A 15,821-nucleotide genomic window follows, 5' to 3' on the forward strand; every position below is an offset into this window, starting at 1 on the left:
TTCGACTATATCAGAGGAGACAACCTGGATTGTATCTAAATGGTTTTTTTATGACTGTCAATCAAGTCACTGGATTGAGGCACATCAAGTTCCAAATTCTCTGAAAGTCTTCAATTCGTGTTGGAAGTTTGTATCTTCATGACTTGTAGAAAACATGTATGTGTTGGATGCTACTTGATGGTGGTTGAAGGTAACGAGCAATATTCACCCATAGAACAAGAGCTTAACTTCGATAAGATCTTCTATCGACGTTTGATGGGATGCGAGAATATCTCTAAATTATTTGTACGAGTGGACTGTATCATGAAGACTTCATTTATATGGCTTCAGACTCTTAAACTGCTCAAGATTTCTAAATTACCGTCTAGGGTAATCTCAATGCACATCGGCTAAAGCTTGGATAAACAGCTCGTGGCTGGTGCACAATGTGGCTGGTGCACGTGGTCGCACGGACCAACATCTGGCTTTGCGGCGTTCCTGTTGGTGCAGCAGCTGCGAGGCGTTGAACGCGAACAAAGGGAAGGAACCTGAAGCCTTCTTTTTGTTTGTTGGTCTGTTGCTTCAGCTCCATCACCAACTCATCCCCTCTCGCCATTTTGCGCATACGACCGAAGCGCTGCCCGACCGACCGTCTACAAGAGTCGCTTGGGACGCTGGTCTTTATCCTTCTTTTCCTCTTCTATTACTTTTTCCCCCTTCTCTCACCGTCTCTTTCGATCGTGGTCGCGTTGCCGTGTTGAGCCTACATAGCGTCAGGGAATGAGGATTCCCACGCTGCTCACAACGTAGGCATTCATCATGGCTGCCGTCCAGGTGGATGCGGGATACATCGCAGGCCATCTAGGCCTCGATCAGCCCGTCATTACCAACTTGACGACACAGCCCACCATCGAGCTTGTTTCCACCCTGCTTCAGGCTGTCGCCGCCAAGGCCCACGAGTTTGACACCTTGTACGCCGAGAAGCTTCAGACCGACATTGAGCTCGAAAACGCCGTCCGCAGCTCCGAGTCTCGCTCGACGGCCTCAAAAGCTACTGCTGAGAAGGCTCTGAAGGAGCTGGAGGAGACGCGGCAGCAACTCCGTGAAGAAGGTTTGTAACCCCATCCGTGCCCGGCCAGACCAACATATATTTTGCTCCCCCCGCTTCTGCTCACTCGTATCTAACCTTGGCCCCCGACCTTTGCAGAAAACAAGCGCCAGAACGTCGAGAACGAACTTCAGTCACTCAAGGCAAAGGATGCAAGCCACGATGATGAGATCAAGGCTCTCAGCGACAAGATTGAGACGCTCCAGTCATCGAACCGAACCAGCCTGAGCATCATCGAATCAAACAACAAGCGCGATCAGACCCTTACCGAGGAGCTCACCAAACAGCATCAGAAGAATGTCGAACTCTCTCGCGAAATCACGTCGCTTCAGCAAGCCGAACAGAATGCCAGGGGCCAGCTCAGCAGTGCCAAGTACCGCGAAGAATCCCTCCAGCAGCAGCTCGACCTTGCCCGCCGTAACAGCGAGTGGCTCGAATCCGAACTGAAGACCAAGAGTGACGAGGCCCTCAAATACCGTAAAGAAAAGGGTGCTCGCATCGCAGAGCTCCAGCGACAAAACGAAGATGCCAAATCCGAGATGGAAACTCTTAAGAGGGCCGACCAGCAGCTGCGTGAGCGACTGGCTACTATGCAGGCAAAAGCGGACGAAGTCCTCGTTAAGCTGCAGCAGCAGGAGGGCTCGTTTGCCACAACGATAGAAAGCTACAAGCACGAACTTGATGATCAGCGCCGCTTGGCTGACATGTCAGACCAGCTTAGCAAGAAACACCAGGAACGCGTACGCGATCTTGAGAACGAAAAGGCCCGCCTCAGAGACAACTACGAAGGCGAGATTCACCGTGTTCGCGTCGAGCTAGAGCAGGAGCGCCAGGCCGGATCTGAGCTCGAGGAGAAGATTAGGAATATGGAGAGCGAGATTGACGAGCTCCACATCCGTGCTGAGCAGGCACCGCCTGCATCCTCAGGCCCCCAAACCCCCCGTGCCAACGGCGCCTTTGCCCCGCGGGCATCGTCGCCTTTTGCCACGCCCGGTTCGATCCGCAGCAAGTCGGTCATTACCGCTACCCAGGCCATCGAACAGCTCTATCAGGTCAAGGCACAGCTGGCTAGCGAGAAGAGGAGGAGCCACCAGCTCTCGGAGGAGTTGGACAGCATGATGGCCGACCTTGAGGCCAAGGCGCCCGAGATCCAAGAACTCCAGTCCGAGGCCGAGACCCTGCGCACAGAGATTGCAAGGATGTCGGAGTTGTCTCAACAAAGCTTTGAGGAGCGTGACAATTCCAGAAGGGCCGCTAGAAAGGCGGAGTCGGCTCTCGCAACCGCTCAGGCCGAGGTCAACATTCTGCGCAACCAGGTCCGCGACCTGGGCACCCAGACACAGTACCTCGTTTTCAATATTTATGCACTCGAGAAGGGCATGGACAAGCTCACCGACGAGGAGAAGATTCGCTTGCAGCAGCTTGAAAGGGGCGAAATCACCGAGGAGGCCCTTTCCGACATGTCGGACACCCACCAGTTCATTACGGAGCGCCTTGTCGTCTTCAAGGATATCAAGTCACTACAGCAGAAGAATGAGGAGGTGCTTCGCATCACGCGCGAGCTGGCTGAGCAGATTGAGAGTGAGGAGGCTCTGGCAGCCAAGCACCAGGCCAAGCAGGACCACGACCAGGTTGATAGGCTGCAGCAGGAGCTGGAACACATGGCTGAGGAGGCCAAGTCAATCAAGAACACGATGGAGAGCTACAAAATGGAGCGCGACATGTTCCGCCGCATCTTGCAGCAGCGCGGCGCCAACGGCAACGATGCCTCCATGATGCGCGCATCGCTTGATGGCAGCCAGAGGTTCCCGCTTACCAGCATTGAGCCTGCCGAGCAGATTGAATCCTTGAATGAGGCCCTCCGCAAGCTCCAGTCCGAGTACGATGGTTTCCGCGACGCGCAGGACGGTGTTCGCAAGGATCTCCGAAGCCAGATTGAACACCTGACGGCCGAGAAGAACTCGCTGCAGACGGAGAAGATCAAGCTTCACGGGGAGGCCCGACTTGAGTCCGAGCGGAGGGAGATGCTACAGAGCAACTATGTTGCCCTCCAGACCGAGAATATGGAGCTGCAGAAGCGCAGCCAGGCTCTGTCCGAGACGGCCGCCAAACAGGATATCCGAACCCAGCAGGTTGCCGAGGAGCTCATCGAGGCCAGAGGGCTCCTGGACAGCATGCGCAATGAGACGGCCAATCTCAAGGCCGAGAAGAAGCTATGGAATGACATTCACGAACGCATGACAAAGGACAACGAGGGTCTTATCGAAGAGAAGAACAGACTAAACAACCTTCTATCGACCCAACAATCCCTTGAAAATGAGAGAGCCATGTCGGAGTCGGAGGCCCGTCGCAAGGCCCAAGCTCGCGTCGAGACGCTGGAGCGGGAACTGAGCGATGCGCAGAGGAAGCTCAACAGCGAATCTGAGGAGACCAAGAAGTTGCAGTTGAGGAAGGAATATGAGGTCAAGGAGGCCCAGAAGCGCATCGACGAGCTCATGGCCAGTCTTAGCCAGCTGCGGGAGGAGCACGTCAGTGTTAAGACTACCCGTGACCATCTTCAGGCTCGCGTCGATGAACTGACGGTCGAGCTACGCAACGCCGAAGAGCGTGTCGGCCGTCTGCAGCCGCGACCTACTCCTCGCCCTGGTGTCACAGCCAACAACGACCAGGAGCTCGAGCTGGAGATTCAGGATCTCAATAACGAAGTCTCGGACCTCAAGCGCGAGCTGGACCTGGCCAAGACCCATCTAGATAACACCAAGGCCCAGGCCGAACAATATAAGGAGCTCAGCCAGAGCAACGAGGAGACTCTTGAGGACCTACGGGTGTCTCAAAGCCAGTACCAGCAGGAGATGGAGGTGCTTGTGGAGGAGAAGAACAAGAAGATCAAGGAGCTAGAGCAGCGCATCGAGGATATGTCTAGTGAGCTGTCGCGCTCTAACTCTGAACTTTCGAGCCTGCGTGACTCCATGGGAGAAGTCGCACGACGCTACGAGGACGAGAAGGCCATCCTGGACGAAGAGGTTGCGCGACTCAAAGAAGACAGCGCCAGGCACATGGAAATGTCCCGCTTCCACCAGCAGGACCTCCGAGCACAGGCCGACATCGCCACCAAGGCCCAGCAGGATTACGAGCAGGAGCTGGTCAAGCACGCCGAGGCCGCCAAGCTTGTACAGCAGCTGCGTGGCGAATACAACGAACTCAAGAGCGAGACGACATCCCTACGCACTGAGGCTGAGTCAGCCAAGGTTACGCTGGCCCAGAGCGAAGCATCGTGGGAGGACCAGAAGCAGCGTCTCGAGCAGGAGATTGACGAGCTCAAGGCGCGCCGCAAGGATGTGGATGCCCAGAACAAGCTTCTCCACCAGCAGCTTGAAGGCCTAACGTCCCAGGTCAACTCACTTCAGCAGAAGCGCGACCCCGAGTCCGGTGGCGGCGACGGCGACGAGGGCATGTCACCTGTGCCCATCGGCGATGCCAGCGAGGGTCTCCGCGAACTCAACAGCTACCTGCGCCGTGAAAAGGAGATTCTCGAGGTGCAGTACGATCTCAAGACCCAGGAATCGAAGCGCCTCCAGCAGCAGCTCGAGTACACGCAGTCTCAGCTCGACGAGACGAAGCTCAAGCTAGACCAGGAGCGCAACCAGGCGGCGCAGAACGGCCGCTCATCCATCATGCACCAGGATCTCATGGACAAGCTCAACGAACTCAACCTGTACCGCGAAAGCAGCATGACACTCCGCAACGAGAATGCCAGGCTCAAGGGGTTGGTCGCGGAGAAGACGAAGCTGGTCGAGCAGATTGAGGCCAAGGTGCAGCCGCTAGAGGCTGAGATCGACACCATCAAGACGCAGAAGACGTTCCTGGAGGAGGAGATTAAGCAGGTACAGGAGGATCGCGACCGCTGGCAGAAGCGTGTCGAAGGTATCCTCACCAAGTATGGACGCGTCGACCCGACTGAGATGGACAACCTCAAGGAAACGGTGACTAGGCTCGAGGCGGAGTGCAAATCGCTCAAGGAGTCGGAGCAGCCGCTCAAGGACCAGCTGGCCGAGATTACGGCGACGCTGGAGACGGAACGCAACAACTGGCAGACGACACGCTCCAAGCTCGCGGAGCAGTTCAAGGAGCGCTCGCGCAAGCTCACCGGCGAGAGGAATGTGGCCATGCAGCAGCTCCACGAGGCGCAAGAACAGCTCAGCCAGAAGACAACGGAGCTGGAGAATGTGCGCAAGGAGGCGACCGAGTCGACGACACAGAAGTCACAACTGCAAAAGCAGATTGAGGATTTCAAGAAGCAGGTTGACGAACTGCGCCAGCAGCAGCCGCAGCAGCAGCCAGCACCTCCCCTGGACGCCATGGCCGTGGACCAGCAGCCTCAGGCCGCTGCCGCTCCAGTACCAGCCGAGGCCTCTGTTTCGGCCGAGGTCGTGGCCCAGCTTGAGAGGCAGCTCACAGACGCCCGCAAGGAGCTCGAGGCGCTCAACGCCCAAAAGCTGGGTGCTGAGCAGCAGCTCGAAATCCTTCGCACCGAGATGCAGGCGGCTGTGGCGGAACGAGACCGGACGATCCAACAGCTCCAGGAGGCGACAGCAGCTGCTCCCCAGACGAGCGGTGAAGCGGCCGATGGCTCTACCCAGGCTGCTGCCCCTACCCCCGCCTCTGCGCCTGAAGCCACCCAAGGTGGCGTTGCCGGCCTCTCGGACGAGGAGCGCAAGGCACTCCAAGACAAGATCGCTGCGGCCGAGGCCAAGGCAGCCGAGTATGAGCAGCGGGCAATTGAGGTTGAGAGCAAGATCCAGCAGACGATCAAGGAGCGCTCGGACCGCATGAAGGACACGCTTAACTCGAAGCTCCGGGAGCGCCGGACACAGATGGACGAGGAGTACAAGAAGAAGGAGGAGGAGTGGGGGCTCAAGCTGGAACAGGAAAAGGCCATCTGGAAGGCGGAGAACGCAGCTGCGGCGGCCGCGCCCAATAGCGAGCAGGCGCCCCCCGCTACGCCCCAGCCCAAGGTCGAGGCGAGTAGCGGGCAGAATGGCATCGGACAGCAAGAAGCACCACCGACGCCGAGCACAGCAACGGGCGGCGCCGGATTCGACCTGTCACAGCTCGACGATGCGGCCGTACGCCAGTTCCTCTCGAGCAATGCTACCGTGAAGAGCATCGTAGCAGCCAACATCAAGAAGAAGGTGGAGGCTGAACAGGCCAAGACAAGCGCCGAGTTTGAGTCTAAGATCATGGCTGCTAGGGAGCAGGCACAGATGCTCGAGTCCAAGAAGTCGACGCTGCGCATCAACATGAGCGAGAACAAGCTCAAGGCGGCGGTGGCCAAGCTGAGCGTGGTAGAGACAGCGGCCAAGGACACGCCTCAGAAACCCGTCGTTGAGGTTTGGGAGGTGGCCAAGAAGGCCAATGCCTTGGCAGCTGCCTCTTCGACGCCCAAGCCGGCCGCCGTTGCTGGTACTCCTGGCACTGCTCCTGCCACCCCCATTGCTGCCAAGCCTGCAGCACCGAGCCCGGCAACTCCGGCCGCAGCGGCCTCGATGCCCGCAGGGACCAACGCAACTGCCTCCGAAGGAACGCAGCAGCAGGGTCAGGCGACGGCCCAGGGCACTCCTGCTTCTGGCCTTCCGCCGGCGCCTAAGAATCCGTTTGAAGTGGCCAACAATGGCGCCTCGGGGACACCAAACCCATTCGCGACGGCGGCAGCACCTCCCCAGGCTAGGCCCCAGCAACCCCAGCAAGCTCAGCAGGCTCAGCAGACTCAGCAGCAGGGCCAGCAGCAACCTCCGCAACAGCAGGACCAGCAGCAGCCTTCGAAGCTGCCTGCTAAGCCCCAGGTCCCTCCGCCGCAGCAACAGGGTCAGCAGGGCGGCTCAGGCCTCCCCATGCCACGCGGCGGCGGCGCAGGACGCGGACGCGGATCCTACGTTCCCCCGGGACAGAGATCTGCCAGCGGCGGCGCAGGACACGCTTCTGGACTTCCTCAGCCCGGTCGCGGCGGTCGCGGAGGAGGCCGTGGTGGACGTGGAGGAGGTCCTGGCAATCTAAATCCCAACTCTCAGGAGTTCCAGCCAGGGACCAAGAGGCCTCGTGGAGATTCCGAGGTTGGCGGAGGAGTCAAGAGGGCAAGGGGAGCTCACTAGAGGCGAGACTCTGTCATCTGATGGTTAAGAGGGGGAGTACGTTAGCTGTACCATGACGTAATTTGTTTTTTTATCTATCTTGTTCTCTTTTCCTTTTCCTTTCTGTTTCTGCTCGTTTCCATATTTTACACTTCATATTCTGGGGGGTTCCAGGTTCAAAGGAGAATTTACTGGATCAAATGAGAGAGGGCGACGTTGCAAAGGGAAAAAAGGAAGACATGTGTACTGGATTTGTCTGTACTGTTTTTTATTTTCGGTTCTTTTTTCTTGCTCACTATTCCCTCCATATTACCAATTGGGAACACAGGTTCCACCTAAAAATTCACTCTTCTTTGTCTGTTTTCAAAAATGACTTCCACTATTTACATATACTCGATGATGATGCTGTATCTGTTATATGCGTCGTGATGAAAGTCCAACTTGACGCTCATATTACCAGATTTGAAGGTAGTGCAGTGTGAATTCAGCTCATCTCACCGCCTACCATATTTAGAGCTGACAGACCGGCAGAAAGATTTTTTTTTTTTTTTATAGAAAAAAGAATGTTCCAAGTTGCAGTCCGCCAAGACCATATCGCATAGATTTTCTCCGTGACCATTCTCGTCTTCCATCAAGACTAAACCGACACACGACGTATACGAAACAGAAGAAAAGATGGCGCCCCAGACAAAGAAGCGCAAGCTTGAAGCGACGGCTACAACGCCTGCCTCATCAGCGACCAAGCGAATGAAGAAGCAGAAACAGACCCCGCGACGGGCAGTCGACGCCAACGCCCTGGCATGGAAGTCGGTGGACGAGGACATCTTCGGATGCCTCCAGGTGATTGACAATGTCAGCGTCGTCAAGAACGGTAACAAGGTGGAATTTCTGGTCAAGGAGGGGGAGACCAAGGCCGATGCCGATACCAACGGTGATGACAAGGGGGAGGAGGATTATTTCGAAGGATTCAGCGACAACGACAACGACAACGAGCAAGAAGCTGAGCCCGTCGAGGGGGAGGGGCAGAATAAGAAGAAGACAAACACAAAGACAGATGTGGTAGAGGAGAGGCCGGGCAAGAAGAAAAATAAGGAGGAGACAAAGGCAAAGGAGACGGGTACAGAGGAGAAGACCCCCGCAATCAAGGAGAAGAAGAAAAAGCAGCAGCAGCAAGACGCCCAACTACAAGACTCCCATAGAGTCGGCGGCAATGCCTTCAGCGCACTCCAATACCATGACAACGATGACTCGGAAATGGACATGGCACCGTGGGTCCAGCTCGGCCTGTCGCCCCCGCTGCTGTCTGCCCTTGCCGGACTGAAGTTCGCCAAGCCGACCAAGATCCAGAAGAGGGCGATCCCGGACATTCTGAGCGGCGAGTCCGTCATCGGCAAGGCTCAGACGGGATCGGGTAAAACGCTGGCGTTTGGCATCCCCATCGTCGAGAGGTGGCTGGAGCTGGCCGAGGGCAGGACCGAACAGGACTTTGAGCGGCGAAAGGACGAGGGTACGCACCAGCCGCTCGCCCTAGTCATGAGCCCCACGCGCGAGCTGGCCAAGCAGATAGGCGACCACATCAAGGCCGTGTGCGACCGTCTGCCTTCCTCTGCGCCCTTCGTCTGCGTCATCACTGGCGGGCTGAGTATCCAGAAGCAGCGTCGCCAGCTGGCCCGCGCAGACATCGTCATCGGTACGCCCGGTCGTCTGTGGGAGGTCCTCGAGGGGGACTCGAAGCTTCAGGACGTCTTTAGCAAAATTCGCTTCCTTGTCGTCGATGAGGCGGACCGTCTCTTCAAGGCTGGCCAGTTCAAGGAGGCTGAGGATGTCATTGGTGCCCTGGACAGGAACAGCCCTGCCGACGATGAGGATAGCGGCAGCGACGACGACGGCGACGAGGACAGCAACCACAGACAGACGCTCGTCTTCTCTGCCACATTCGACAAGGAGCTACAGACCAAGCTGTCAGGTCCTAGGAAGACGGGACCCAAGAAGAACGGAAAGGGCGGAGATGATGGCCAGATGGGCTATCTCATGAAGAGTCTTCGGTTCCGTTCAGAGCCCAAGTTTATCGATGTGGATCCTGTGCGACAAATGGCTGAGAAGCTGAAGGAAGGCTTGATTGAGTGTGGTGCTATGGAAAAGGTAACAAGGCCCCTCCCCCCACCCCCTCCCTCCCTTCCAATGCATGCTACGTATCCAAGAAGTCAAGAAAGCAGATGCTAACAAACACGCAGGACCTCTACCTCTACACAGCCCTGATCCTCAACCCGAAGCGCCGCATCCTCGTCTTTGCCAACTCCATCTCGGCAGTCCGTCGCCTCACGCCCTTCCTACAGAACCTCAACCTGAACGCCCTGCCTCTGCACTCGCAGATGATTCAAAAGGCCCGCCTTCGGTCTCTCGAGCGCTTCACCGCTGCCACAAAATCCTCCATCCTCGTCGCCACCGACGTGGCTGCCCGTGGTCTCGACATCCCCGAGGTAGACATGGTGCTGCACTACCACGTCCCCCGCGCGGCAGACACCTACGTCCACCGATCCGGTCGTACCGCACGCGCCGAGCGCGAAGGTGTGAGTGTCATGCTGTGTTCGCCAGACGAAGTTCTTCCCACGCGTCGTCTGGCCGGCAAAGTGCATGCCGAGGCGGCCCGTAAGCACGTCATCCAGACGCTGCCTATTGACCGCAAGATTGTCTCACGCCTCAAGCCCCGCACCGACCTGGCGAAGAAGCTGGCAGATGCGGTACTGGCTAAGGAAAAGGCCCACGGGGACGATTCGTTTATGCGATCTGCGGCCGAAGATCTTGGAGTCATATACGACTCAGACGAGGTAGACTCGAGACAACTCGGGTACGGGCGCGGCGGAGGTAGGAAGAAGAAGGAGCAGGCGGCGAGCGGGTTGTCGAAGGCCGAGATGAGAGCCATGAGAGCGCAGTTGAGGCACGAGCTGTCGCAGAGAGTCAACCTGGGTGTTAGCGAGAGGTATATAACAGGCGGGAGGGTCGATGTCGCTGCCCTACTGCGTGAGAGGGAATCGGGGAATGCCAGCATCTTCCTCGGGGCCGAAGGCATGGGGCTGGGCTTCGATCTATAGATGTACATGTATGATACCCAAAGAAGACGATGATGATACATGAAAAAGTAGCTAAAGAAAGCAAGAACCAGATCATTCATAATTCTTTTTCTATGGCAGAGTGATTCCCATCTGTTGACAGAAGACCAAATTCTGGCCATCTGTCGTTCTTTCCGTGGAGCATTTGGTAGTACGCATCATGTCTGGCTTCCGAGTGTCGCATCGACAGTGTCGAGGCGAAGGATGCATCCGTCTGTTGCGAGTCGCCTTGATCCTCTTCATCGTCGCGGGTACCACCGTTCACGTCGACGCCAATGGTTGAATTACCCACGTACTCGTCAAATGTGCGCTTCGATCCAGGGCCGCATCTGCCGGTCACCAATATAGGGGGTATATTTGAATGTGCTGCTGAGGAACTGCTCTGCTGTGTCTGTTGGCTCTCCCTATCCGGGCCCTCGGATGCAGTCGGCCTGAGAGGCTCCAGGATTTTGTCGTATTCGAAGCTAGTCCCTAGGCAGTGCTTTCCGAAAAGTGATGCAACTGTAATGCCTGGATGTCGGAGTAAATCAGTTGCGTGTACACGCACATACAAGGGTAGAGGGACGAAGTGACTAACCATCTCTTAGCCATCTCTCCGGGTCCACAGTACACGGCCAGACATCTCTCGGACGAAATATCTCTAGTAAATGGCACAGCTCTGGATACGAGGAATGTCTTGAATATGGAAAGAGAATCTTTCGAGGGAGTGGTACGGTGGTGTCGCAGGTTTGGTTGCGTTCGTCCGTGGAAGCATCGGGTGCTGACTTTTTGGCAAAGAGACGCAAAGCATCCTCTAATACTGCAGGCTCCTCGAGATCTAGGTCGATGTCTAGAGGTACGTTACTACTACCGTTTGAGGAGAGATTTGTGAGAAACCCGGTGACTTGATTCCGAGCATCGGCACTCAGTGCATTGGACGTTTCAATGCTGCAAGACGTGTTAGCTCGTACACTAATTCGTTTACCAAGTAATCTGCAGCTGACCTCTTCAATAGAAACTGGACATCGTCGCGGGTGAGATTCCCGATCTCTGCTTTACGATCCAGGTCGTCGCCACCACCGCCAATGCCCACTTCATCCAGGTCTGCCCCATTCTCGAGGTGAGCAACGACGGGTTGGATATGGACGACCGAGGGCTGCCGGGCTACCTCGCACATGTTTCCCTTTTCACAACTATGCAGTCTGACATTCTCCTGTTTAGTAAGACAGCCGGGGTGAGGTGAGTTGCCGCACATGTGGCCGACCAGAGCTGGTGCCTCAGGGGTCAAGTGCACAGTCGTGCTGAGGCGACCATCGGACACACGGGCTTGTAGTGATTTGTATATCTTCATTTGGTAGTCATCGACATGCACCTTTGACGAGTCAGCTACGCAATATACTAGTACATAATAGATATAGAAGCAGGGGTGAGGGTAAAGACTGTACTTTTGTTCTAAGCACCCGGGAGAGAGCAACCCAGACGTCTTCATACCCATAGGTCCATGAGCGCATATAGAAGACGGTGTCATCTGGGTATCGAGAGATCTTGTAGACGAGTTCCGATATTCCCTCACGTTTAGTCTGAAAGGGTACATTGCTTGTGAATGAAGTGTCGAGATAAATCTTGTCCAATGTCTTGAGTCCAGTCGTATATTCAACTAGATTGGGGTTGCGTGCGATGGAATTGACAAACCACGGTTCACTCCTAATATCGCCAGTGTAGAGAATGGCGTTTTCATCATTCTCAATGACTATAGTTAGGAGATCGTCAGTTGAGATGTCCATCTCATGTAATAGCTGGTGCAAGGAACGTACGAAACATAACGGCCCCGGGGCAGTGATTGGCATCCAAGAGAGTAACTTGGATACAGTGATCGGGACGGAGCTCGATACGTGTTGGCGTATCGAGTGAAAGTGGTTTCTGCAGCAGAAAGTCAGCTAATGAGATTTAGGTCGACGACGGTCTGGTCAGACGCACCAAGACTTTGTAGAGATGTTTGTATGTCTGCTGCCGTGCTTCCAGAATGCCCTTGGCGTAATTGATACGGCAGGGATACCTTTCCAACCGCAACAGGATCTCGCGTGTTGCAGCTGAACAGTAAACACTTGTGTTTGGAGGTCTGGTCAGGCACGTATCCATTCATGTTCGTCTCAAGGTAGGGGCAAACTCACAATGGACTCCGGAGGGTCTCGAGACCAACCAGATGGTCACTATGGACATGGCTCAAGAAGCAGGCAAGGGGAGGTCTTGTGCCAATATGAAAAGAGTCGACTGTACATGTCAGTCCATATCCCAGCAAGACCTGAAGATATCTTTTGACCTGGCTGCGCACTCTTGATGTCTGGAAATTCGGGCACGATGCCATCGAATGTTGACATGACGTCTGTCTAGGTCTTGGGCGACGATGAGAGAAAGGGCCGGGACAAGGTTGGAGGACGATGAACGAGAGTCAACTTCTCCTTAGCTCTTGTTGAAACTCTCTGATTCCTTAGCCTGTCACTGTGGTAAACAAGTAGAGATTTTTTTAAATCAAATTAAAGCCCACGGCGACATTGCCGTGACGATGTTTGACGATGGATGTGGTGATCAAGTTCAATGTCAGTGGCCGAAGAAGGAGCGACTTGGCAAGTGACTTACATTTCGTTATTCGCACGGTATATATGCACCCCCCCAGCGACCATTCGGTGCTTAATTGTCAGAGTTTGGTGCTTCTGTACGTGCAAATACGGTACGGACTTGTGGATCGTCGGCACTGTGTAATGCCTGGTCGTTTAATGGGGAAGGAACCGATGAATGACTGCCAATATTCAGTTTTACATCCTTTTTAAGAATTCGCGATGCTTCTAATTCTATTAGATCTTGTATCGGATGGCTCAATGAGCTTCATCTTTCACTCTGAACAGGACCCTACACGTCATCTCGTCAACATCTTTTCTATGAACAAGTGGGGAAAAAACAAAGAAATAATAGGAGGGGAGGGGAAATATACCATGAAACCTCCCAGTCAACAGTCCCATTCAGACCCTTGCAGATAGCCCGGCTCCCCAGATTATCATTCGCAACATCAGCCGAGGACCATCCGTCATTCTGCGAAGGGAAGCCAGTCCCCTGCTTGATGAGTTTTGTCGCCAGGGCCTTGGCCAACCCGCGACGACGATACTGCTCCTACACGGCCACGGCAAGTAAGCAGTGTGCAGACGGCAAAAAGAAGGATCGGAAGGCTTCTCACCTCGCAGTGCAGACTGACGAGAGACCCGTCGGAGCCGATAAAGGCCCACGATATAGGTGTTCCGTCGTCAAGACGGATGACGAGACCAGGAAGACGCATAAGCACGTCGCTAATCACGTTGCACTGTCAGCCTTCTATCCAATCTTTCGTCCATTGTCCTTGTCTCTGCTTGGATGTCTTCTCCTTGGAGACATACGGCGTTCTGGGAACATCCGTCCTCTCGACAGCAGTCACACAGTCGGAGTAGTTGGGAGAATCCCACTTCATCCCCTCTGGCAGGACAAAGCCCTCAGCACCACCCAGCTTGTCTGCCTTGAAGAGCCATTTGTCATAGTAACCGCTCAGGCGAGAGCTGAGACAGCCCATGTTCTCCATGACTCTGCGCACGCGCGTGTTCAGAGAGCCGAGTAGGACTCCCTCGGGGTAGAATGTCGGCTTGCCATACTCCTTAGCTATGTCGATGCTGGCGCGGACGAGCAGGTCAAACTGCGGGCGATAGTGGTTTTGAGCGTCACCGTCGATGTACGCCTCGCCATCTTCCAAGGTACTGTACAGCCACATGTGCGTGTCTGGGCCGCCAGAGACGTCAATGTACGCCGCTGTAAAGGCATTGTAGCTGTCGTCGTCGGCCACCAGTATGAAGCGTTCTGCCGGTGATGATGCGGTCCTGTACTTGCTAAACTGGAGGCGGCGGAGGAGCGGGAGGGAGCGTGGCATGTGAGACGATAGGAGGTCCTCAAGCGATGAGGGCGCCTCGTGGTATACATGGACGTTGGGAGGCATCCTGACTGGAGTTCTTGAAGGACAGGAGGGTATGAGGCTACCCTTGATTGAAGATGTGCCCCTCTCGACCCCACCGCTGTTACATTACTACTGCCACTATTAGTCGTAGTATAGATAGACATCGCGACTTATCAATTCACGGATACATATAAATATCCTCACCAGCAGCATCAATCTGGTGTCAAACAAATGATCAAAGTGAAAATGCACCAAGGTATCAATATTATCGTAGGGCGTCAGCCACTGGCTATCTGAAAAGAAGTATGAAAAAAACGCTAACACATAACGACGTGGAGTTATATACAAGAAAAAGGCAACCAGGGGCTACCAAAATGAAAACAAAAATAAAAAAGGACAAAGGAATTACTGCAGTATCGCAAAGTCCCAACTAGCCCTCGCCTTTTGCGCCTTGCCCAGGTTCGTCTTGAGCCAGCACCGATGATTATCACGCGCCCCATCGTCCGCTAGGATCCCCCACGAGCAGGCTGTGCAGCCGTCGTAGCCCGCACAATTGACCATGCAGTCCTGCATCGATACCGTGTACACGATACCCAGGTCATCTGCGCCGCCATCGCCACTATAGTCCACGCCACATAAGCGGAGGAACTGCTTTGTCGAGCCTTCGATATTGTAGAGCGTGTTGTTGGCCATGGGGCAGGCGTCGCTGTCGTCGACGTCGACGACGGTTTGTGTTGTCGACGGGATAGCACTCGTCGTTGTTTCTGTTGCGGCCTCCGTCGTTGTTGCTGTTGCCTCTTTCGTCGCTGTTGCTGTTTGGGAAGAAGATACACCGGAGCTATTTTGTTTTTCCCTTGTTAGTTCATATACGATTAGGGGGGGGGGGGAGGACAAATGAGCATACTCATTCCCATCTGCTTGTTTATCGGACAACGACGACGATGATGAAGAGTGACTAGTCGACAGTCCAACTCCCAGCCCGACAGCCAGCGCGAGGATGACCATGGCGATGAGACCCAGAACAATCCAGCACGCCCGTCGGCTCAGTCCCATGAATCCCTTGGCCTTTGGTATCGGGGCTGGAGGCGCAACATGGTCATATCTGTAGTCGTACCCCTCGTTCTTGGGCGCGAGGCCCAGCGGCGCCGATAGCGGTGCATGTCCCCACCCCGTCTCGGCGTTGTTGTTGCTCAGGCTGCTCCGGCCGACGTACGACGGCGACGGCGGAGGTGTCGAGTCCTCGAAGAAGGTCTGGTAGCGGCTGGTGACACGTCCGTCTCCGCGGAGGGCAGCACGCGCCGGGGCAAGGAGACGTTGGCCGAGGGTGGTACTCGTCGGGCTGGTTGTGGCGTCGCTGATGGTGTTGGTCTGCGGCGACGCTGCGCCGCCCCTTGTTGTCACCGCCGTTGGCGATGCTAGCATCAGGGGCACGACACCTGTCGGCTTCCTCCTTGCTCCGCCGGTGGTAGTGACACCAGCAGAGGCTGTGGCGATGCCACCACGAACCGTTTCGCCCGCGACCGACTGTCTCTTGTCCATCTTGGTGG

General features: G+C 55.4%; 5 protein-coding genes across 5 annotated transcripts; 2 read left to right on the top strand and 3 right to left on the bottom strand.

Annotated features, from left to right (window-relative positions):
• Positions 1-798: 798 nt before the first annotated feature.
• On the top strand, positions 799-7,236 carry GMORB2_1830 (nucleoprotein TPR; the record flags this gene model as incomplete). The annotated part of the gene is made up of 6 exons (XM_035463811.1): positions 799-1,090; positions 1,187-2,288; positions 2,334-3,615; positions 3,676-5,024; positions 5,079-6,213; positions 6,301-7,236. The coding sequence occupies 6 exons, from the start codon at positions 799-801 to the stop codon at positions 7,234-7,236; spliced, it is 6,096 nt and encodes a 2,031-aa protein (XP_035320075.1).
• Positions 7,237-7,890: 654 nt separating this feature from the next.
• GMORB2_1831 (ATP-dependent RNA helicase DDX24/MAK5) lies at positions 7,891-10,307 on the top strand (the record flags this gene model as incomplete). Its single annotated transcript, XM_035463812.1, has 2 exons — positions 7,891-9,357; positions 9,450-10,307. 2 exons carry the CDS (start codon positions 7,891-7,893, stop codon positions 10,305-10,307), a joined length of 2,325 nt encoding a protein of 774 aa, XP_035320076.1.
• A 76-nt stretch (positions 10,308-10,383) lies between these two features.
• On the bottom strand, positions 10,384-12,682 carry GMORB2_1832 (DNA repair metallo-beta-lactamase; the record flags this gene model as incomplete). Its single annotated transcript, XM_035463813.1, has 7 exons — positions 10,384-10,835; positions 10,903-11,228; positions 11,309-11,676; positions 11,765-12,054; positions 12,119-12,224; positions 12,282-12,394; positions 12,637-12,682. 7 exons carry the CDS (start codon positions 12,680-12,682, stop codon positions 10,384-10,386), a joined length of 1,701 nt encoding a protein of 566 aa, XP_035320077.1.
• Positions 12,683-13,238: 556 nt separating this feature from the next.
• Positions 13,239-14,316, bottom strand: GMORB2_1833 (Acetyltransferase; the record flags this gene model as incomplete). Its single annotated transcript, XM_035463814.1, has 3 exons — positions 13,239-13,469; positions 13,534-13,642; positions 13,730-14,316. 3 exons carry the CDS (start codon positions 14,314-14,316, stop codon positions 13,239-13,241), a joined length of 927 nt encoding a protein of 308 aa, XP_035320078.1.
• Positions 14,317-14,679: 363 nt separating this feature from the next.
• Positions 14,680-15,813, bottom strand: GMORB2_1834 (uncharacterized protein; the record flags this gene model as incomplete). Its single annotated transcript, XM_035463815.1, has 2 exons — positions 14,680-15,112; positions 15,179-15,813. The coding sequence occupies 2 exons, from the start codon at positions 15,811-15,813 to the stop codon at positions 14,680-14,682; spliced, it is 1,068 nt and encodes a 355-aa protein (XP_035320079.1).
• Positions 15,814-15,821: the final 8 nt, after the last annotated feature.

This window comes from Geosmithia morbida, assembly GCF_012550715.1.
Source record: "Geosmithia morbida isolate 1262 chromosome Unknown scaffold_11, whole genome shotgun sequence".
Taxonomy (NCBI): domain Eukaryota; kingdom Fungi; phylum Ascomycota; class Sordariomycetes; order Hypocreales; family Bionectriaceae; genus Geosmithia; species Geosmithia morbida.